This window comes from Engraulis encrasicolus, chromosome 5 (assembly GCF_034702125.1).
Source record: "Engraulis encrasicolus isolate BLACKSEA-1 chromosome 5, IST_EnEncr_1.0, whole genome shotgun sequence".
Taxonomy (NCBI): Eukaryota; Metazoa; Chordata; class Actinopteri; order Clupeiformes; family Engraulidae; genus Engraulis; species Engraulis encrasicolus.
In genome coordinates this window covers 22,013,605-22,037,265 of record NC_085861.1, presented here as the reverse complement: position 1 = coordinate 22,037,265, position 23,661 = coordinate 22,013,605, and the positions used below count along the sequence as shown (strand labels likewise).

General features: G+C 44.7%; 3 protein-coding genes across 3 annotated transcripts in view; all 3 read right to left on the bottom strand.

The window, feature by feature from the left end:
- Nucleotides 1-693: 693 nt before the first annotated feature.
- Nucleotides 694-9,912, bottom strand: LOC134449128 (uncharacterized). Its single transcript, XM_063198924.1, has 9 exons — nucleotides 9,819-9,912; nucleotides 8,991-9,111; nucleotides 8,203-8,474; nucleotides 7,483-7,622; nucleotides 6,624-6,816; nucleotides 3,118-3,238; nucleotides 2,626-2,888; nucleotides 2,133-2,269; nucleotides 694-1,093 (listed from the first exon to the last, which is right to left on the bottom strand). The coding sequence occupies exons 1-9, from the start codon at nucleotides 9,856-9,858 to the stop codon at nucleotides 857-859; spliced, it is 1,524 nt and encodes a 507-aa protein (XP_063054994.1). The 5' UTR covers nucleotides 9,859-9,912; the 3' UTR covers nucleotides 694-856.
- A 4,268-nt stretch (nucleotides 9,913-14,180) lies between these two features.
- On the bottom strand, nucleotides 14,181-17,919 carry apoc2 (apolipoprotein C-II). The gene is made up of 4 exons (XM_063198923.1): nucleotides 17,866-17,919; nucleotides 17,401-17,455; nucleotides 16,462-16,612; nucleotides 14,181-14,767 (listed from the first exon to the last, which is right to left on the bottom strand). Exons 2-4 carry the CDS (start codon nucleotides 17,447-17,449, stop codon nucleotides 14,680-14,682), a joined length of 288 nt encoding a protein of 95 aa, XP_063054993.1. The 5' UTR covers nucleotides 17,450-17,455; nucleotides 17,866-17,919; the 3' UTR covers nucleotides 14,181-14,679.
- Nucleotides 17,920-22,576: 4,657 nt separating this feature from the next.
- apoa2 (apolipoprotein A-II) overlaps nucleotides 22,577-23,661 on the bottom strand; it is a 4,951-nt gene continuing 3,866 nt past the window's right edge. Inside the window, exon 4 of the mRNA XM_063198922.1 lies at nucleotides 22,577-23,210. Within this exon, the coding sequence (XP_063054992.1) occupies nucleotides 23,051-23,210 (160 nt within the window). The 3' untranslated portion in view covers nucleotides 22,577-23,050. The remainder of the gene's footprint in view (nucleotides 23,211-23,661) is intronic.

The window sequence follows — 23,661 nt, the reverse complement described above, 5'->3', positions numbered from 1 at the left end:
GTTAAATACTTAGTAAACTTTCATGTTTAGATCAAATTTGCCAATAGGCAGCCAAGTTTCAATGAGCAGCATAGTTGCAGTACCTTTTTTGACCATTTCCTGCACAGTGTCACTTTAAAAGAATAATAAAAAAAACTTGTTATGCCTTTATTTGGTATAGGACGCGCTCGAGAGTGTGACAGGAAACGAGAGAGAGAGGGGAAGGATTGACAATGGACCTCATGTCGGAATAGAGCCCGGGTCGCCAGCGCAATGGTACGGCGTCTTAGCACATTGAACCACCACATCCCCAACAATCTAAACTGAAATAAGTTTTGAATAATATGAGAACTGATAAAAACTGACAAGGCCAGCGCCTTTCAAGATGGCCTCGCATTAAATACAGTACACTTTGCCTGCCCAAGATCTATAAAATAAAGAACAGCACTCACAGTTAACTTATTGCATGAAACAAGTCTTTCTGAAATGACTATTGCTTCCATTTCAGCTAAATCCAAATAAATCTTTATTAGCCTATATACACAGTAGTTTATTATACATTATACAAAGATAGAGTAGATTGTCACATACACATACACACATATCCATATATTGGAGCCTAATTTAGGGTTTCCCGTAGGAGCGGAGTGAGACACTTAATAATTCTGAGCACAGGAGCCCACTACAAACAAAAAACCCAAAGATAGGCTACCATTTCAGTTGAATCCAAATAAATCTTTATTATTAGACATTATACAAAGTTAGAGTATATTGTCTCAAGAACACATTTATCAGTGGAAGTATGCAGTAGGAGAATTAGGGTACATTTGTTTCACCAACAACCCCTTGAAAGTGTATTTCCAACGTTTATCTAGGTCTAGGACACATAGTAGGGACCATCCCACCATTGAGTGGTTGGGGACACCGTGGTAGGGGGTGTAGTGGTGGGGGGTAGTGTAGGAGTCATGCTGTCCAAGATGCTATCAATCCAACGCCGGTATGCACAGATTTTGGCGTAGGTGTCAGGCTTGCCATGAGAGCAGCCCTCGGACATCCATCCAAAACCACCCACTCCTTGGAGGATTCCCCCACACACCAAAATACTTCTGCCAGTCTGGTAGAGAGAGGGGGCGGGAAGAGAGAGAGAGAGAGATGAAGAAAATAGGTAAGTAAAAGCTATGATACACATTTATACTCTCTCACTCCTTTACTGCAGTCACTAATTCATTCACTCACAGTGCCATAACCAGACATTTTCGAATGCAGAGGTAAAATACTGCGTAGCGTACTGTGCTGTGCTGCACTGTATACTGTACATTTAGAATGCTTCAAACACTTCAGTCAAACTCAGTTTTCATTAATCACTGCCTTGAGGATAATTGAGGGTGGCATATACAGACTAAATGTATCATTGTTGATCACATATCGATTTTCATCATAGACACATTTTACATTACTGATAAAATATCGAGGACATTGTCCTCAATGGTAGTTACGGCCATGTTCACTGACTCCTCACATGGTCACTCACTCACTCACTCACTCACTCACTCACTCACTCCTTCCCTCACTCACTCACTCACTCCTTCCCTCACTCACTCACTCACTCCTTCCCTCACTCACTCACTCACTCCTTCCCTCACTCACTCACTCACTCCTTCCCTCACTCACTCACTCACTCCTTCCCTCACTCACTCACTCACTCACTCACTCACACTGTATTAATTCCACACACACACTCACTCATTCACTCCCATTGTCCTCAATGGTAGTTATTACGGCCATGTTCACTGACTCATCACATGGTCACTCACTCACTCACTCACTCACTCACTCACTCACTCACTCACTCACTCACTCACTCACTCACTCACTCACTCACTCACTCACTCACTCACTCACTCACTCACTCACTCACTCACTCACTCACTCCCTCCCCTCACCCACCCAATCACTCACTCACTCACTCACTCACTCACTCACTCACTCACTCACTCACTCACTCACTCACTCACTCACTCACTCACTCACTCACTCACTCACTCACTCACTCACTCACTCACTCACTCACTCACTCACTCACTCACTCACTCACTCACTCACTCACTCACTGCATTCATTCCACACACTCACTCATTCACTCCCTCACTTACCATGCAGTGACCTCCTGGGCTGGGATGGGATCCTGCACAGGTCATGTACGGGCTCCAGAACATTGGATTCAGCTGTCTACAGGTACTCTCACTCAACATCGGTTGAACCAGACACTGTTGCTTTTGCGATCCATTGGCTGTGTGGACAAGAGTTAAATAATAGTCAGGGTTGTAAGATCTGAGATTGATGTATGACACAGAATAATATTGCAGCTGTTATCTCAATAAAAAGTTTGCCTAGTGCAGCCCCGCTAAATGCTAAAGGGGTGTTGACTTAGGTGTAACCAAGTCTTTAATGAGACAAATGATACATTTTAGCCTTTTGTACTAATGTCACAAGAATGGAAAAAAGAAAGTGTCTCTCTCTCTCTCACTTTCTTTGTATCCCCCCCCCCCCCCACACACACACAAGAGAGAGAGAGAGGGGGGGGGATCAAGTAAGAAACACACAAACATACAGAGACAGATAGCGGAAAAAGACAGATGAACTTACTTGATGCAAAGCTGGTTGCCACACACAGCTCCCCAGCCTGTGCGCATTGTGTGGGCAAGGGTGCGGGCTGCACCTGGGGCGTCAGGCGTGCAGGCTGGGCCAGCTTCACTATGGCCAGATCATGAATGGGGCTCCTTTTGCGCCTCCGATGCCCTGAGTACGGGTCGTGGTTTATCCACATGTCCACGTCTATCTGCTGCTCACCGTCCGAGTTGCCAGTCAGGTCATCCACCCCCAGTCGAGCTGATGCTCCCGCTGGTGACCTGTAGTCGTTCAGAAGTATGAACGTTTAGTTCAATATATCTATAAAGACTGTTGGATCTGGAAGCTTTCTATTTTGCTTTTAGGTCATTGGTTTGTATTGGTCTGAAGAAGCAAAGGATCAGCGAGCAGTTTGATTGGAGCATTTGGGTCAGCATGACTTCTCTTTAAGGACTCTGTTGTTGAGATACTGTAGATATTGGTTTGCACATTTCCCATTGTGGTACTTACACACCGTAGGCTCCTTGAGTCAGCACCCACCACTCGTTGATGAGGACTCCAGTTTGGCCGGAGGAGAAGCGAACCATCCATGGCCTGGCAAAGGGACGGCAGTCCATTCCCAGGGTCGCCCCTGAAGAACACCAAAACGTGGTGAAACTTTGTGCTCATTATTGTGATGGCGTGCTGCTCTTTAAATCATAGTCGGTTGAAGTCAACGTTAGTCAGTAAAATGCTCATCTATAAAGTCACCCAATGTTGGGAGGAAAATAGTGGCTGGTTTTTAATGGTTGCCACCTAAGACATTTGCGCAAGAAAACAGAGAAATGTCCCCAAGTTTCATATCAGCACCATGAATAGAAAGGCTCACAGTAGGCTGTGAAGTCAAAGATTGTAAAGGGTTTTCAGAGATAACTCTCTACTCGCCTGCACCCTGCCTGTGGGAGGGGCATTTCAACGTGTGTTTAGCTTACCTGCAAAAGCTAAAGTAGTCACCAGCAAGACAAGCTTCATTTTTTGTTCTTCTCTCTGTATGTGCTTTCTCCAGGGTAAAAATCTCTCAAGTAGGGGAGCACTATTTATACGTGGACCAGAGCAATCACAAAGTGGGTTGACTATCATTACTCAACTCGTGGATTTCCCAGTAGTGAGTGTGTGACGTATTTGTGACCATGTTCCTTGTTGCTTACAGTTAAGGCGGATGTTTTCTGGGACATGAAAGGAAGGGAGAAAAACAAATCAAAGGAAGAGGGCAGATCCCTGCAACCTCTAGAGTCAATTTGAGTTTAGGATTATGTGGACTCTTGAGCAATACATCAAGGTGTTCTTGCCCTAAAATGGCCATAAAAACGTTACATAATCGCATTGGATTTGTGCAAATAGTTGCACAATATAAATCACACATAGTGTTAGAGATTTGTACTAGTTGAGAGCAAGGCTTTCATCTGTGGGAATTTGATTATAAGTAGTTACTTTGGTGACAGGTAGCTCAGTAATAGTGATGGGATTTTCGTCTCTTTTCTGAGATTTGGATATTTTGGCTCTCCTTACAATGGAGAGCCAGCTCTTTCGGCTCCCAATCGGCTCCCCATACATTCGCATTTCTCGCTTAGTTCCTGGTCTTCTCCTGTAATGTATGCATATGACTGACTTTCATGATGGCGGACTATATTTGCACCATAACATTTGAACCCATATGACCTTTTGAATTGATATTTTGGCACTGTCTGTTCACAGTTTATTTCTTAGCTTATGTACATGCATTATGTGTTTGTAGCTTATATGTAGGGATGCCTATTCCTCTCTCTTGAACTGAGAAGTTACGGGTATGCCAGTTACGGGTATTCCACCATCAATAAAGTAACCTGATTTGACCTAGAGTAGAGTAGAGTAGAGCGAAGAGTATTATTTATTGATCCTATACAATTTATTAATCATACACACTTACACACATATGGTACATACCTTGTGTGTGTGTGTAGCCTAAGTGTGTATGATTTCAGATTTAAGTTCAATTCATATCAGAATATTATTTTAAGGCTAAACCAAGTATGAAGAACCTAATATTGCTTGCCAGCTATACACATTGCAAAATGTGAAAACCATCCCAGCTGCTCAGATGGAAAAATGGGAAAATCAATGCATAACAATTTCTGAAAGGCTGGATGGATTTGTGCCAAATCCTGTGTGCTAACACTGACCCATACTTGTGTGGCCTGCATTGTCTCGGAAATCTCGAGATCCCGACCTAAAACTCAGGAAAAATAGCCTGTGATGCAGTCATGTTTTTTACTTGGAGTGGATTCCAATATGTGGACTTCTGTCCTCACTTGCTCACTTGCCTGCTTGTGACCTCATGATGATAGTAGAGTAGAGTAGTAGAGTAAAGTATCATTGATTGATCCCGAGGCAAATTAAGGTGTCAAGTAACATACATACAGCCGTTGCAAAAAGTCTCGTCGCCCATCCATCTGTTTGGAACAACAGCCAATAACCTGACCCTCAATCAATTCAGAAGTCACCCACATGAAAGCCACAACCCTCCCACATGAAGCCCCATGTACAAAACTAAATTCCATGCAGCAAAGGAAGCTTGACCTCTCAATGAACACAGAAAGGTCAGATCTTCAAAAGTTTTGTCGCCCATTGAACACAATGCGAAAATGAGCAGATAAGTCACCCCAAAACACCTCAAACATGCAGATCAGGCGTACTCAGTAACTGAATGATGATTCACTGACAACAGAAAATTAATTCAATATCTTGCAAAACCACAATTCTAATGTCATTTTCTCATTTGCAACCGGGATGGTGAATGAAAAACAGTCCCCCAAAAGTTGTTGTGGCTAGGCTGACAGCTGGGGAACTTTATGGGGCACCTAAGTCACGCCCTCTCCTTCCTGGTTCATGGGGTAGAGGGAGTCAAAAACGAATTACTGGACTTTAAATGAGTGGTTTTTCGACAACAATACAAACGTTGGACCTCCAATTATGCACCACAAGTCCACCACAACTCGCCTCGTTCACTTCCATTCAATATTTTGCAACTGTCTGCCCCATGAACCAGGAAGTAGAGGGTGTGACTTAGGTGTCCCATAGCTTTCTCCACAGAGGCGGGGCCAGGAATCGGGGCGAGGCCACAAGCACAAGTGGAGGACGGGAGTCTGCATATTGAAATGCACCCATTGATCTCGTGCGGAAGTAGCAAAGTCTGAGACGCCACGTAATTTTCAGGCAATTTGAGTCATGGCCATGGCTGCTGAATGTGCTTCTGTTGAAACAACAAACTTGCGCTGCATGCACAGTTGTATGATGTGTTTGGCATTATAATCACAATGTAGGTCTAGTAGTTTAAAATCAACGACACACACCAGCAAAAAAGTTCCTGAGTATTTAATTTCACAGAATGTAGCCCTATGTTTGTAGCAATAAACAATAACAATAGCATGAATAAGCTCGTGGCACAGTGATTGGCTCATTGGGCACGTTCGTGATGAATCAGTACTTCTTTTGCTAAGCATCGCACAGGCACACTTTGATGCATTGTGTTTAGAAAATTCTAACCAGAATGCATCAAACAGGCAAAGTGTGCCTGTGCGCTGCCTAGCAGCACTGCTTCATCACGATCGTGCCCATTGTTCCAAGGTAGTGGCACCAGCGCGCGTTTAGCCAGAAACCAGAATTGTCGTCAGCAAAGTAGGCCTACCCGATTTTATCCTGAGAAAATGAAGGCATAATTGGTATATGAACTGATTACATTTTGGAGGCCTAAACTTTCAAAATGGTTGATTTTCAGGATGGCTGACTTTTTGTTTGCGCATTGACTTCTTTGTGCGACTGCATATGTAGTTAATTATCAAATGGTCTACACTCCAAAGCATAAAAAAGTGTGAAGGGACAACATCAAGTTTGACTGAAAGACTTAAACAAAGACAGGCACTTTTATTTCTGTACAGGAGGATATTGGGGTGTGAACTAGTGGCATGAAATGAAAATGAACCTCAGTTGTGCTTACAAACCTAGTGTGACGAGGGAGTTTGGGGGTTCAGGGGACGATCTCGGGGGAGGAGTGGTCACATGGCTCATGACGGTGTCTATCCAGCGCCGATATCTACAGATTTTGACGTAGGTGCAGCCCACAGACAGTTTAACCCATCTAAAGTCAAACACTCCCTGAAGGATTCCTCCACACATCAAAATTCTCTCATCAATCTGGGAGAGGGAGAAAATGGGGGAAAATGAATAATGTACAGTAAGTCACAGTCACACTCAAATTTGCAGTGGACAAAAAATACAAATCTGGGATGAAGTTAAAGGTAAGTTAGAGAAGTTAAAATTGCAGGCACTTAATACTCAAAGACAAATTTCACAAAAAAAGTTATTCCCATCATATAGGCCTATTGTTCAAATGTGCCTGTATGCAGCGCATATTAGTATTACATATTAATGGTGCATACGGGCCAACTCTAATAATACATATTTGAAATGAAAAAAGTAACGATTGGAACCATTGTCATTGGGAACCAATGATTTGTTCGCTCACTCATCACATGGCCACTCAGTCAGTCAGTCAGCCAGTCACTCGCTCACTCGCTTGCTCACTCGCTCACTCACTCACTCGTTCGCTCGCTCACTCACTCACTCACTCGCTCACTCGCTCACTCGCTCACTCGCTCACTCGCTCACTCACTCACTCACTCACTCACTCACTCACTCACTCACTCACTCACTCACTCTATTTATTTGCTCGCTCACTCACTCACTCACTCACTCACTCACTCACTCACTCACTCACTCACTCACTCACTCACTCACTCACTCACTCACTCACTCACTCACTCACTCACTCTATTTATTCACCATTAAACACTCACGTACCGGGCACTGGCCTCCTGAACTGGGGTGGGAGCTCATGCAGATCATGTCTAGTCCAGTAGGGGTCCAGTACCATGGAAAGTGCCGCTGACAGACACTGTCACTCAGCACCTTCTGAACCAGACACTGCTGCTTTCCAGCGGCTGTGTAGACAACAGAGATATCCTCATCGCAGCCTAACCTAACCATGTGTTTAACCCATTGATGCCTGATATTGTGTTGCGCAACATTGGCCCTGGCGCCTGGAGCTGCATTACAACATTCAGGCTCATGAGATTTGAGAAGACTTTATTAAAAATCTATGTTTGTTTGAGATGAATGAACACATTCTAATGAAAGGGCTGAGAGCAGCTTTTTAAAAAAAGGGCTCAGGCATTCAGCACTCTTTTTTTGCAGGTGCCTTAGGCATCAATGGGTTAAAGAGACAAGATTAGCCTTTTGTATGTGACACGAAACAAAAAAAGTGTATATATGTCATACGCACACACACACACACACACACACACACACACACACACACACACACACACACACACACACACACACACACACACACACACACACACACACACACACACACACACACACACACACACACACACACCACATGCACACGCACACACTCAGTCAAGCACTGCTAGATGACAAAGAGAGAGAGAGAGAGAACAAGCAAGAGAGACACACACATACAGAGAGAGGGAAGGCAAAGGCAGCTAAACTTACTTGATGCAAAGCTGGTCGCCACACACAGCTCCCCAGCCTGTGCACATTGTGTGGGTAAGGGTGCCGGCTGCACCTGGGGCGTCAGGCGTGCAGGCACGGCCAGTCTGACCAGGCACAGGTCCAGGCTATATATGGGGATCCTCTTGCGCCTCCGCCGGTAGCCTCCATAAGGGTCGTGGTGTATCCACATGTCCACAGCTATCTGCTGCTCACCGTCCGAGTTCCCCGTCAGCTCATCCACACCCAGCCGAGCTGATACTCCTTCGGTTGTACTGTCAGAGTTCACAGTGTAAAAAATGAGGGAATTATTACGGAACTCTTTAAGAGCTGAAATGAACTTGGGCGTTGAAAGACTCTGTTGAGATACTAGATATTTGTGGTAACACTTTATTTTAGTGTTACATCTATTAGCACTAATACATAGAATAAGCTTGTAACTTGTTAGGCGTGTACTAAGCAAAATCAAACATGTATTCACAAATGTCTTGTTCATACACAATAAGGGATTTATTACCAATTTAGTAAGAACTTAGCCCCTTAAGACACGGTGTTATAAACGTGCGGTACCAGAATGGCAATGACCAAGTCGTAGTGTATTACTAAAGGCCCTGTGCACTGTCATAGTAGTGTAGCACTATAGTAGTTAACTTTCAATGTCTATTACAGCGTGCCATAGGAGGTGCGGCGTGCATTAAGGGGCTACTAAGCCTTAGCGTCTGCTTAGTATGCCTTGCAAGCTACTTATGGTATGCAGGCATAAACATTTTAAGTTGGTATGTGGTACTTACTCTCTGTAGAACAACTGGGTCAGCACCCACCACTCATTGATGAGGACTCCAGTGCGGCCGTTGGAGAAGTGAACCATCCACGGCCTGGCAAAGGGAACGCAGTCCATTCCCAGGGTCACCCCTGAAGAACACCAAAACATTGTATTCATTAGTGTAATGGTGTGGAGAGGGTGTCCATCTCCACAAAAGCCAAAGAACTAGTCTGTTTTTTAGATTGTGACTGACAACACTAACATGATTTAGGAAACACAATCCATTCCAAAGCTTACCCCACTATAAGATGAAAGTATTACAGTATATTTGTAAGTGACACTTTGTGCCATAACTTTTAAACTATAACAAGACTTTTTGAAGATGATATTGACTGAAGAAATGTCTCCAAAGCTCAAAGCCGTTTAGCCCATGCAGCAGACAAGTATATATCTTGGGTCTAGTCCGTTTTCTGTAGGCCTAAATATGAAGCCTTTGTCAAACTCTGGATGGCAACAACAATCAGGAAACTACTCGGTTTTTTCACCATGAAAACAAAGCATATTGCAGGGAGCGTAGCCCTTTCAGATGGGATTGCCAGCAATCCTATTCACTCTTTACTTAAATAGCTTATATATACACATCATAGCAACATTATGACATTGCAAATATACATGGTCGTATAAATGGTCATTACCATTATTTCATTACTAAGGTTATAACAGAGGCTCTGCATGGCCTGTTAAAAAGGTACAATTACAACTACAGCAGGAGCAGATAGGCTTTAGAAATAACTACAGGTCATCAAAGCATTTTGCATCCACCCAACATCATGCAATCAGTGTGTGTCTCATTTACCTGCAAAAGCTAAAGTACACACCAGCAAGACAAGCTTCATGCTGGCTCTTCTGTGTGTGTGTGTGTCTCCCTGGTTGGTACAAATGTGCCCGGGAGTGCTATTTATACAATTACCAGAGGAATGACAAGAGAGTCATTACTCAAATTAAGGTTCCAGCAGTGTGTGGTGTGTGCAGTTATGTTCCCTGCAGTCAGCAGCAGCATGTACACTAACACGTTATTGAGCACGAGAAGGACTTTGAAGTAAAAGGATAAAAGAAAAAAGAAAAACAAAAGAAGAGGGCAGAAACTCCTGCACCCTCCAGAGTCAATTTGACTTTTGGATTATGTGGACTCTCGTGAGTAATATTTCATCATCTCTATAACATGTCAACCAACTGTTACACAATGGCTTGCTTGTCACATTAGGTGCAGCCCCTTAATGCACGCCGTACCTCCTGTGACACGCTGTAATAGACATTGAAAGTTAACTACTATAGTGCTACACTACTATGACAGTGCACAGGGCCTTTAGTAATACATTACGACTTAGTAATTGCCATTCTGGTACCGCATGTTTATTATGCCGTGTCTTAAAGAGGTATGCCACTATTTTGGGGCTTAATACAGTTAAAATCATTGGCCGGGGTTTATAAAGGTGGTTAAGTGTCTTATTTTTCATGTTAAGCGTTGTCTTGCTTTAAGACAAGTTAAAAGAGGGAATATGTCGCTAAGCTAGTGAAAGTCAATGGATCCATGTAGCATTGTATCATGCTACACGGATCCATTGACTTTCACTAGCTTAGCGACATGCTCCCTCTTTTAACTTGTCTTAAAGCAAGACAACGGCTTACATGAAAAACAAGACACTTTACCACCTTTATAAACCCTGGCCAACGATTTTAACTGTATTAAGCCCCAAAATAGTGGCATACCCCTTTAAGGGGTTAAGCAATAAGTGTGATATTGTAAATGGTAACAGATTTATCCGATGAGTAGGTGGTAAACCGTTGGCCTGGTCTTACCAGAGATGATTGCTAAGGAAGAGATGGTTCCTATAAGGAGTTTCCTCTGGATTCTACATGACTAAGGGCTTCCGCACACCAGCTCCGACAAAGTGCTGAGCACTGCTCAGCTAAAATTTGATTGCATTAGCCTTGGTCTCATTAGCCGCGCTTCAGCGGCCCGGGGCCGCCCGGGGCTCAGGAGAGTGGCCGGCTCGGAGCTGCCGGCCCCGGGCCATTTTTTGCCTGATCGGACTCATAGCCGACCCCAGGCACATTCAGGTACACGCCTTGTTTGTGAAACGTCAGTCGGGCACAGCCCACTTTCGCCCCAAATCACAGAAGGACAACAACAGAACAACGACAAAGAAGGAGAAGAAAATTGAGCAAACTCTGCTGGAGCAGGTCGCCGTTTGGCTCGTAGCCTACGGACAAAGACGACAAGAACTGCAAAGAAAATGGCTTGCCTTTCAAGAACAGTTTTATTACATGGCAAAGTTGTCGATTCAGAAGCTGTATGGGACGCAGCGCATGTTAAGAAGACAAAGACGCATGAAAATACGAGCAGCTCGACAACTGAGAGTGAACAGAAGGAGACGTGCGAACATGCCCAGTTAATCCCCCCAATCGCGCACAGAAGCATGAGCCCCGGACATAGCGAGACATGAATGTGCAGGTAATTGAATAAGTTACCATGTGAAAGGAGACCAAATCCCGGAGACATAGCACCTTCATCAGTTGCTATAGAAAATGAGCCCCGGACATAGCGACACACCCCCTCGTTGCGGCGTGCCACCTGTCTATTCATTCATGTTATTTCCATCCATTTGACATTAAAGCCCTTGTGTAAATTTCAAACTGTGTTTGGCGATCTGTCTGAAACGTGCGATATAGCCTACCAGACCTTCGGCGATAATAGCGCAAAAGCTAAATAAGCCGACATAAATGTCATGTGTGAGTATTTGTGAGACACTTTTTATTGGTGTCCAGTGGAAAGCATGCCAAATCACGATAATGGCACAAGAGTTGGCGGCTAAAAGCAGAAAAAAGCCGACATGACTTAGCTATGACATCCCAAGTTTAAGTGTAGTGGTGCCCATGATGCCCTGATAACAACAAAAAAGTTATGTTGGCTAAATAACTTTAAAAACACAAACAGAAGTGCCAAGGTTGCATCTTATGAAATTATGCCATAAGAAAGCCAAACACCCCAAACTAATGCTTAACCATAATTTGCCCAGAATTTAGCGAAAAGTCCCCCATGCAGCCACATTATTACACAGAGGTTGACCCCGCCTCCGAGCCTCGGCGGTGCTTGATGGCCCCGGATGGCCCATCGAATTCGACGGGCCAGGGAAAGCGGCCCTTAGCCCCACAACCTGGCCCGGCGGCCATCTTTAGCACCTAGCCCCCTTTTGATGAGATCACCGTCAGCCCCCTTTTGTCCGGGCCAGCCCGGGGCTGGCCCTGCAATGAGACTAAGGCTATTGTTTTCAATAGAACCCCGCACACTGGCGCCGATGTCCGCGGACATTCGCCGATATCGGATTATAGCAATTAGAGACAAGTTCTATTTTGTCGGCGCCGCCCATTGACTATCAATGCAATGTCCGTGTGAAATTGGGTTTGGGGGTCCGAATTCTGTCGAGAGCAGAAGTGCGCCGCAGTGCTGCCGGAGCCGGTGTGCGGCTGGCCTAAGGTTCTAAGCTGCCATCATATGACAGGATGTGGGGATTAATAATGGGAAGTACTTATGTTTGTGCGTCAATAGAGCCGTGTTGATTCTAGGATTTTTTTGCAGGATAAAGTCTTTTCACCACTCTTTTGGCAAACTACATTGACAGGGGCACTCTGAAGGCACAATTAATGATCCTTATAACATAAGTTGGTGGTGAATAAAGCATTTTACATTATAGACCCAGGTATTGAGGGATTCTACGTGTATATTGAGATTGAGGTACAGTATAAGGATTTCTTCCCCATCTCTATCATTCCCCATTCTCCTGTCATCTGTGGGCATGCACAATTTCAGTCCATGTTTGAGCAAAAATTGCGTTTGGCCAGCGAGATAGTCCCAGATTTTGGATTTGGCCCATTGTAATTTTAAATTTGGCACCCCTGGTTTGGTGAATCTGAAGAAGACCTCAATCATCAATTTGAGAAGGATACAGCTGAGAGGGGGCAACGCTTAGTTGCCATTGGGGTGCATTAGTCCATTTTATTTTTTAATTCAATGGGGGGGCGTTGGCAGGGTTATGATGAGGTACAGAGGGCGTTTGGAGCCTTATGTTGAGGTCAAGGGGGCGTTTGTTCAAAAAAGGTTGAGAACGATTGCCCTGGACCCATGGGGCCCATGGCCACCCCTGGGGCCCATCCATTAATGCACCGCTGGGCAACAACACAAGGTAAAAATCTAGCACTTCTCCCTGGCAGCAAGGCCTGACATACACTGTAAAAAATGAAATTACGGCAAAAAACTGTCAAATTGCACAGTCAGTGACCGTAAAATGTAAAACAGTTTGTCTCTGTACTAAATACGGCGTAAAAATCTAGCACTTCTCCCTGGCAGCAAGGCCTGACATAAGGAGAGTTTTTCTTCCTCAGATTTCAAGACAGAGAGGTCGAAACGTCTTCACCAATGAATGAATGAATAAAAAGAAGAAAAAATAACTTAAAGAAGACAAAATCCAAAGTAGTGTGCAAACCTTTTTTCAAAAAATACGTAATCTTTTCGTTCAGCACCAGGGATTGTGCACAAGTAACTCTCTACAACTGACATAAGGAGAGGAAATATATTGACAGGGGGTGCGGTGGCGCACTGGGTTATTGCACCTGCACCACACATGCAGCCGCTGCTGCTCGTGGTGACCGCCGACCCAGGTTCGAATCCGGCCTGGGTCATGTTTGAGGCCAACCCTACTCCAGTTCTGTCTCCGGCTCATTTCCTGTCTCTCTCTTACACTGTCCTTTCACAATTAAGATAATTAATTACAACGGATGTCTGGCGTGGGTCCATTAAATGCAGTCATATTCCAGGTTAGCTCCATTTTAAATTGATTAAATAATTAAATCAATTTCTTCCTTCCTTGCTTCCTCTACCATCAATTCATTTCTAAATGATCTTAGCCAGGGCTCTAATTTAACTTTTTTTCATCACCAGCCAAAATGGCTAGTGGATGTTAATCTCATCAGCTAAACACACACCCAATAATGCGTCAAGGTGGCTAGTAAGTTGGTCTTTTCTACCAGCCAAACTGAAATGTCACCAGCATTTGGCCGGTTGGCTAGTGTTAATTTAGAGTCCTGATCTTAGCAGTCCAGAAGTTTAAGAAAGCCTAAAACTGGTGTAAAGTGACAGAATCAAGATCGACCAGAAGACTTTAACAAACACAGGCACTTTTTTATTGCAGTACAGGTGGACAGTGGTGTGTGAACAAGTGACATAGAGCAAAAATCTACATCAACTGTGTCTCCAGACCTTAACGTGAGAAGTTTCACACTGCAGTCGGTTCCAGCTGGTCCAGCCAGTAGAGACGTGAAGGACCAGCCTCACCACTAGGTGGCACTGTGGGTTGTCTTAAATAGTTCTACAGCATGTGGCCTGTTGTGGTGGTGGTCGTGGAGAAGTCGTTTCCCCCCAGGCGGTGCTGCTGTTAGGAACTGCAGGCGTCAGGGGATGAGAGCGTGTCAATGAGCATGCTGAGATAGAAGTCCTTGAGTCGAGGTATGGATCTGGGGGAACAAGTCGAGCTAAGCCAAGCCAGGCTCGCAATGTGAAACGAGCAGCCTGGGCAGAGTGTAACTGCCCCTCTGTGTTGGAGTGAGCCTTGAGTTGGGGTTTCAGGGAGGAGAAGTGAGAAGTGACGACTGGGGACATTTTACTGGGACTGCATCATGTGGTACAGCTGATCCTGCATGATGCCAGCGTAGGTCCTCACAGCGGTGGTGGTCTCGTCAAACAGGTTCCTGTGAGGGACATAAAGGTTGTCAGGTACTATGTGCAGGGGTAAAAGTAGTTTTCGTATCTTACTGGTGCTACACCGCCCCATCCCACCCGCAAACAAGCAATAAACAAAAAAAAGTAAACGTGTACTACAGATCAATATCGCTGCATAACTATGTCATATGTCTTGTCATAGGAGGACACTTGTCTATAGTGCAATACTGTGTGGTTGTATGTGCTTTCTACTTAAATAACAGACCTAACTTTTTTCAAATGTGGGTTTTTAGGCAACATTAAACCTATTCTCTCACCAATACAGCGCACCAGCTGTGCATTTTATACCGGTGCTATGCACCTGTGAGCACACATCAACTTTCAACCCTGGATATATGAGCTATGTGGCAGACCGTTGGACACAGAGTGTTGAGAATGTTGTGGATTTGTTGCTAGGGGACTATGGTGTGTCACAAGCATGTGTCCTGGCAGGTTTGTTTTTGTCTGTTTGCATTTCTGTTGAATTGCATGTACTGACAGGTGAAATGGCAGCCACGTGGTGGGTATAAAAATATTCTAGTGAATTCCCTCAGAGATCTTGAAAACAATCATCACATATGCATTCCCCTGTAGATAAAATAGCTTCTGGCTGAAGTTAGCTCTCTACAAAATATCCAACATTTGAGATTTAAGACACTCAGTCCAGGCCTCTGCCATGGAACAAAAGGCTAGGGCCCTGACTGTTACGCCAGAGATTCTTTAAGTATAGAGATATGCCAACATAATAGGTTTCTATGGGCCCCTAACGTGACCAGGTTCCGGTCTGCCTAAAGGGGTGTGTCATAATGCTCCTAGAACGAATAGAACAGTCCTTAGGTCTGCCTAGGTCTGCCTAAAGGGGGATTCCCCCCCCCTCCCCCTTGCAATAATAGAACCCGGAAACAATGGGCCAATGGAACCTCTCTCTCTCTCTACTCTCTCAGGTTACACCGGAGACCCGGGTTTGATTTCATCCTGGGACGTCAGCTGACCTAATGCCATACAGGGGCACAGTAGGGCACCAAGAGATAATGAAAGCGTGCAAAGCTCCCAATCAATTTTTTAAAATGCATTTTAAAAAGCTTGTAAATTAATTATGGTATTGCAAATAGTGCATGTGCGCTATTTTGTGCGCATTCTGTAGATTACTCTGTATGCGAAACTTGAGTTAAATTCCAAGGTACCAGGGTTTTTTTTTGTTGTGAAACTCATGCCGGGGCACAGCAAATCCATACCCAGCCACGTGCCCCTGTAAAATAGGTCTAGCGATGCCCCTAATTTTGTCCTGAGGTTGTTTCTCTTGCTTTCCTGTCTCCTCTCATGCTGTCCTATTCAATAAAGGCAAGACAATTCCAAACCATTAAAGGGACACTCTACAGGAAATGTCTTTTCATGAAAGTTTACTAAGTAATAAACAAATATTTTCTAGCATGGCCCAAGTACAGTCATTTTTGCAGCTAAAAATAGCTATTTCTGGAAATTCAAAATGGCGGACCATGGAGAAGATCCCCCTTTTCATGTATGAAAAGTGCAATTTATCCAGTCATAACTAATACTTAGGATTTGATGGTGGTGGTAAGTATTCATGAAAAAAGGTAACATTAGTGAATGGGCAGTATGAATTCTGGAAATAAACAACTAAAAATCTCACACAGTGTCCCTTTAAATAATGATCCGAACTCACTTGGCCTTCTCCTCCAGCTTCATGCCCTTGATGCTCTCCAGGTATCCGGAGGCGCTGGTGATGCCTTGGTCGTAGTAGCTCTTGAAGGCGTCCAGCACCTTGGTGACGGTGCCCTCCTCGGCATCCCTGGGCAGGCGCATGCTCTCAGCTCCTGTAGGGGGAAGCAACGGACACACGCAGGTATTTGTTTTACTACTGTATGTAGTGTATACTGTAACTCTTCACATGTTGCAACCATCGACATTGTGTATATAGACAGGGCTGCTGGCAGCATTGACCCGGCTTGGTACAAAGTCATCTGAAAAGGCCCCTCCCTCAATGCATACAATGTAATGGGCACTCAATGCTTGGCCACCCTTCTCTCTGGGCCAACTGACCTCTTTGTCACCCCCACCGGCTTCCATTTATAGTATACAGTAAAGATGGACAGTGTGTGTCTATGGTTGCAACCACGCACCAGCAGATGCATAGGATGTGTACATGTGGTCAATGCTTATCAGTTTAGTTTATTTGGTTTATTTCAACAGGGATCATATGCAAAGTACATTAGTTACACGAGTAAAGAGATGACCTGCATCAGATTACAGCTTACAAGCTAATTTCCATCTGCAGTCCCTGGGACTGTAAGATTCCTGTGTATGAAATGGTACACTGGATGTTTCTGTGTATTTGTCCCCTTCAGAAATGTCAGCACCAGGTTAAGAACTTAAAAACCCTGCCATGCTCTTAATCTGACATAGGTGACATTATTGATTAGGTGATCTACTTGTCTTGAATGTTTATTACAATCATTTGATTTTGAGGGGGGTGGGTCAAATTTCTGGCAGGATTTCTGACTTTCCGAACCTTAGATAGACATCTAAATTACATTGGTGTAGATCTACAGGTGTTTGTGACGCCGAAGTGCAGAAGAACAGAAATGCAGAAGTCTTGACCTACCGACAGCGAGAAGTGCAATGAGCACAGCAACAACCAGGAAGGTCCTCATGATTATCTGTGTAGCACAAGAGATGCAATTAATTGGAATACAGACAGAGCATGAAAACAGCCAGCAGATGGCAGCATTGCTATACTGTTGGATCCCTTGTCAGGTGTGGAAAGTAAAAAAACCCCAAAAAACACACACATTGCCAGTGATGAATGAGGTTGATATTTCCCTGCTGCTTATTATTTAATTGTTAAATATTTGAAAGACTTTTAAAATATTTTGCATAATATGGAAATTGCTACATACAGAACAGGCCATGACTGTTTACAGTTACTAAACATTTGATCAAGCCTTTGCTAACGTGGAACATTTCTCATTTCTCATTTCTCATTCATTAATCTTTTGTTTTTCAGATTCTTTGCTGCAGCTAACCACCGATTTGAAAACAGAGGAGCACAAAAACAGCTGGTACTTACTCTCTCGCCTCTGCAGCTTATAAGACTGTGTGAGCAGTGCAGGACTCTGGCCTATCTCGTATATATACACCAAGACAAGGTGGTGACTCGTCAGCCGGGATGCCAAAGTGCACTCCACGGTGATAACCATGGCGGACAACAGAAAATTGAGTGAGTTGTTTGTCTGACTGTCTGCCTGCTTGTGTGTGTTTGTGTTCGTGTGTGTGTGTGTGTGTGTGTGTGTGTGTGTGTGTGTGTGTGTGTGTGTGTGTGTGTGTGTGTGTGTGTGTGTGTGTGTGTGTGTGTGTGTGTGTGTGTGTGTGTGTGCGTGTGTGTGCGTGTGGATTTGGATGTGCTCTGTTGAAGAACTTCTACGATGGTTGAAAAAATGACCTCACTGACATGTACTGGTGTTTGTACATTGTATGTACACATGTTGGACAGGTTGTTTGGTTCTCTCCCCCCTCTCTCTCTCTCTCTCTCTCTGTCTCTCTCTCTCTACCCCCCCCCTCTCTCTCTCTCTCCACCCCCGCCCCCCCCTCTCTCCTGTTGTTGTTTGCCGATCACGTCTGTTTGTTTCACCTTTGACTTGGTGACTAATTGGGTTTCGGTATGTCGATATAATAACGGGTGCCAGACCTCTCATTAGCCTACAGTAACCTCTCCTATCCTCCAACCCCCTCCTCCACCCTCTCTCCTATCCTCCACCCCCTCCCTCCTCCACCCCCCCCCCCCCACCCCCTTCTGCTCTACACCAGATAAGACGCCTGTGTGTTGTTGCGCAAAGTGGACCTGAACCACGTTAGCCGAGGCAAGTCCTAAGTCTAGTCCTCATCAGACACGTCACCACACCACACTCAGACCCAGAGCCTGTTTTAGCAATAGCCAAAATGGGTAATTGCCTAGGGCCCCACCAAAGCTATCCACTGCAGGGCCCCCCAAAAATAATTAGAGAGGGACCCATATCTATAGTTTGCCTAGGGCCACCAAATGCGTAGAACCGCCTCTGCAGTTCAGACCCTATCTATTGCTCTGCTCTGTTGTCTCCATGTAGGCCCCGATAGCCCCCCTAGCCATGTCCGCATACAGTACCCTAAGGCAAACATGTCTCTTAGATAAGGATACCAGTGAACTGACGTGACTCCCCTATCAGGCTTTCTGTGATCCAAGGTGTTATTTTATAGCCATCGGAAGGTGAAACTGGCAGCTTCTGCTCACAGGCCTGTGATGGTGTAACCCGTGCTGCCCTCATGATGTAATTGAGCAAGTGAACTAATGACAATGTTTTCGTTGTGTGTGAATGACAATGCTGCTAGCAGAGTAGAGTATAATTTATTGATGACTTTGATTACAATCATAATGCCGGTAATTTGCACACTTGTGCAAAAGCTTAAGCTTAACTTTTTAAATGTAAAAGCTGAAATCTTAAGACGTTCATCATCCCTTTACATTTCTGTCACGCTGAAAACACACAATCTGGAAACAAATACCTGCCTTGTGGACTTTCGTTGCTGAAGAAGTGCTGATTTAGATTCAAGTGTACTCGTGTGTTAAGATGTCTCCTTTTCCCTTTTTGAATGAAACACACAGTAGGTGATGTAGGATATGAGCTTTATGGGCTGCTACTGTATCTGTCTCGTCATTGTCTGCAGTGGTCTGTGGCAGTGGTGTAGTCTACGTAGAACGCAGGTATACAGACTATACCCACTTCTAAATTTCAGAGATTTCAGTATACCCACTTAAAATTGATTGATCCGTTATTTAGAATAGGGCAAATATATATAGTATACCCACTTCAAAAAATGATCAAATATACAGTATACCCACTTCAAAAAAGTAGACTACACCACTGGTCTGTGGCCTGTGTGCTGCTCATGGCATGCATGGCATCCTAAGCCAGTGGTTCTTAAAGGTGCAGTTAGTAGTTTATTTCCAGAATGCATGCTGCCCATTCACAAATGTTACCTTTTTCATGAACATCTACCACCACCGTCAAATTCTAAGTGTTCATTATGACAGGGAAAATTGCACTTTTTATACATTCTATACACTTTTTATCCATTGTCCGCCATTGAATTTCCAGAATTAGACATTTTTATCTGCAAAACCCACTGTACTTTGGTAATACTATTAAATGTTATTTCATTATGTCGTACACGTATTCATGAAAAGATCTGGCAAATTTGGCAGTAGACAGCACAGTTTCAATGAGCAGCACAGTTGCAATACCTTCTCTGGCCACCATCCTACACAGTGCACCTTTAAATCACCCCCTTACCTGTGCCCAAGACAAGCCGCGCACCCCCAAGCTTAATTTCTACATGGGTAAAAATGATTTGCAATTAATGACAATGATTCTTGACATTAATCAATACCTTAAAGGGACACTGCAGGAAATGGTCCTGCAACTCTGCTGCTCATTGAAACTGGGTTGGGTATCACCAAATTTGATATTTACATGAAACTTTACTGAGTAATAAACAAATATTTTCTAGTATGGTCCAAGTAGAGTCATTTTTGCACCCCAAGTGAAGAACCATTGCTTTAAAGAAAAATAATGAAATAAATATTTTCTAATAAAAACAATCATCACAAACAAAAAACAATATCCCTATGGCTGTGTGTTCAGCAGTGAGGTCGCGAGAGCAAAGGTCACAGGTGAAAGGTTATTCCTGGTGTTTTGTTATTCGGATTGTAAATGCATTTAATCAAAAACACCCACATTCTTCTCTTATCTTCTGTCAGTCTGTGTTTCTCTCTCATCTCACTCTCTCAATCTCTGTCTTTCTGTCTGTCTGTCTCTGTCTGCCTCCCTCTCTCTCTCTGTCTTTCTCTCTGTCTCCCCCACACAGTCTCTCTCTCTCTCTCTCTCTCTCTCTCTCTCTCTCTCTCTCTCTCTCTCTCTCTCTCTCTCTCACACACACACACACACACACACACACACACACACACACACACACACACACACACACACACACACACACACACACACACACACACACACACACACACACACACACACTCATTCCGTGTCTCTCTGTGTCTCTGTCTCCCTCTCCCTTTCTTTCTTCTCTCTGGCTGTTTGACCTTAGGAAGGGCAGCTCCAATCATGACCCATAGGATGATCAAATAGCAGCTGTGTAATCACACTGATATCAAAGAAACAGACCCAGGGAGAGACGTGTGTATGTGTGTGTGTGTGTGTGTGTGTGTGTGTGTGTGTGTGTGTGTGTGTGTGTGTGCGTGCGTGCATGCGTCTGTGTGCATGTGTGTATGAGCGTGTGCGTGTGTGTACGTGTGTGTGTGCATGCGTGTTAATGTGTGTGAGAGTGTGTGTGTGCCTGCACCCGCATGTCTTTGCACATGCATGTGCACGTGTGTGAATGAGTGTATTTTTATTTACTATATATGCATTTACACATGCATACACGCAATTTCATGTCCACGCGTACATACAATTGATTCACACAGACACATACCCTTCCTCTTACAGTATGCATGCAAACACGTGTACACATGTACATGTCCATACATGCATCATGCATGCATGCACCCCTGTATCCTAAATATGTGTCAGATGTCATGTCCAGACCTTTAAGACTGCAGGGCCAATGACAGCTTTGGCCAGGCCCAGGACAAAGTCCTCTGAAAGGGGCCCGCACCCAATACAAAAACTGTAATGAGGACCCAATTCTAGACCACTTCTTTCCCTGGGCCCGGGACAACTGACCCCCCGGTCGGTGGGCTTTGTGGTCTTTAGATGGCGTCCATTTAACCTCACCCAAAGCCCTTTCACAAAATATCTGAATGCCGATTGGGAAACTCCAACTCCCATTGTCATTGTAACACAGCACTCCACTGAACACTGCACACAGCGAAATTGCATTTATGCCTCACCCCGTGCAAGGGGGAAGCCCTCAATGGCGCAGTGCGGCGGGACGGTACCATGCTCAGGGTACCTCAGTCATGGAGGAGGATGGGGGAGAGCACTGGTTGATTACTGCCCCCACTAACCTGGCGGGTCAGGAGTTAAACCGGCAACCTTTGGGTTACAAGTCTGACGCCCTAACTGCTTACCCATGACTTCCCATGTCTGTACCTTATCCAGCTTTTCCATCATATAGTAGCTACTCAATAAGTTGACTGCTGTCCTTATAGTTGCATGAAACTCATTACTTCAGTTTGCCATTCAGTGTGATTCAAGTGGCATATTTTTTTAGGGCGAGTGGACCTCCTAGCAGGGACGTAGCACCGAATTCTGGGCCCTATGCACACACCCAGCTCCAATGGTCCATTGTATAACAGTAGCCCCTTACCAGGCACCGTCCCGCCTCTGGGGTGCATTTCTCGAAACCAAATATGCTTACTACATCAACAACTTTGTTGTTTTCAATGCATTTTCCCATTGGCAACTACCGACCGAAGTTGCTAGCAGGCTAACAACTTCTCTTTTGAGAAATGCACCCCTGGGACGTTGTAATAGTCACAGAAAAAAACTCAACTACCATAGTACTTCACCACTATGACAGTGTGCGGGGCCTTTAGTATACATTACGACTTGGTCATCGCCATTCTGGTCCCGCTTTTACAGGGGAATTTTTGATAACTCTCAGTCCCACTTTATCCACTGTTTCGACATCTCTGCCTCCTAGTGTACTCAAAATATCACTCTTGGACTTTTGCACTGGCCATGTTGCATGTTGCACAGTGGCCAGAAGGAAGAGACTTTGCCTTGTTTGAGTTCAGTTTATTCACTCACAGGACAAACAACACACACAGTGACTCCTGTTGACACCCTCCTTCGTTCATCCCCACGTTTATCACATACCACATTTATGTACATGCACACAGCTGTTGTAACACTATATTGGTTTCTTTGCTTTTTTTTGTAAATGCCCTGACTAGAGACAACAAACATGCCCATTAGCGATTTGGTGATTAGGCAATCAGACAGTTAGCACACACACACACACACACACAGTATCTTGGTTGCTTTGATTTTCAATTATTGTCCTTTCGTGGTGGTGGTGGTGGTAGCGCCAGTGTAGGTATATTAAATTCTCTCTATTGCGTATACATTGTATAGAATTAGTGCGTCTATTGACTTTTAAGAAAAAAAAAGAGGAAGAGAGGTTGGGTGGGTAGGTAGGTAGGTGTTGGGGTGGTTAGGGTGTTTCAAAAGGTTGGTAGGGACAGTGTGGGGTTTCTACTCGTCGGCGGGCATGACAGCGTCCAGCATGGGCTTGAGGTTCTGGATGGCCTGGTCCAGGGACTGGCCGATGTAGGGGCGGAGGTATTCACCGTACAGGCCCAGGGCAGCGGAGCGAGCCTTGTCGACCACGGGGCCCAGCTCTCCGGCAACACCGCTATGGGGAGGAGAGAGAGAGGGAGGAGAGAGAGAGGGAGGGAGGGAGTCAGGAGAGAAACAGTTGCTGCTGATACTTAGGTGTGTGTATGTGTTTGCATGTGTGAGTGTGCATGCATGCATGTATGTGTGCATGCGTGAGTGCGTACATGCGTGCATACATGCGTGAGTGCGTACATGCGTGCATACATGCGTGCATGTGTGCGTGTGTGCATAGGTGCGTGCATGTGTCTGTATGTGAAAAACTATGACCATAAAATAAATCTTCAATATAGTGTATGTTAAAGCCGGTATCCCCTCATTGTGTGTGTGTGTGTGTTTGTGTCTGTGTGTTTGTGTGTGTATGGGTGCGTGTGAGTGTGTGTGTGTGTGCCAGGTGAGTGTGGGGGCGTGTGTGGGAGAGTGCGCTTGTGTATGCATGTGTGTTTTGTATGCATGTACAGTATGTGTGA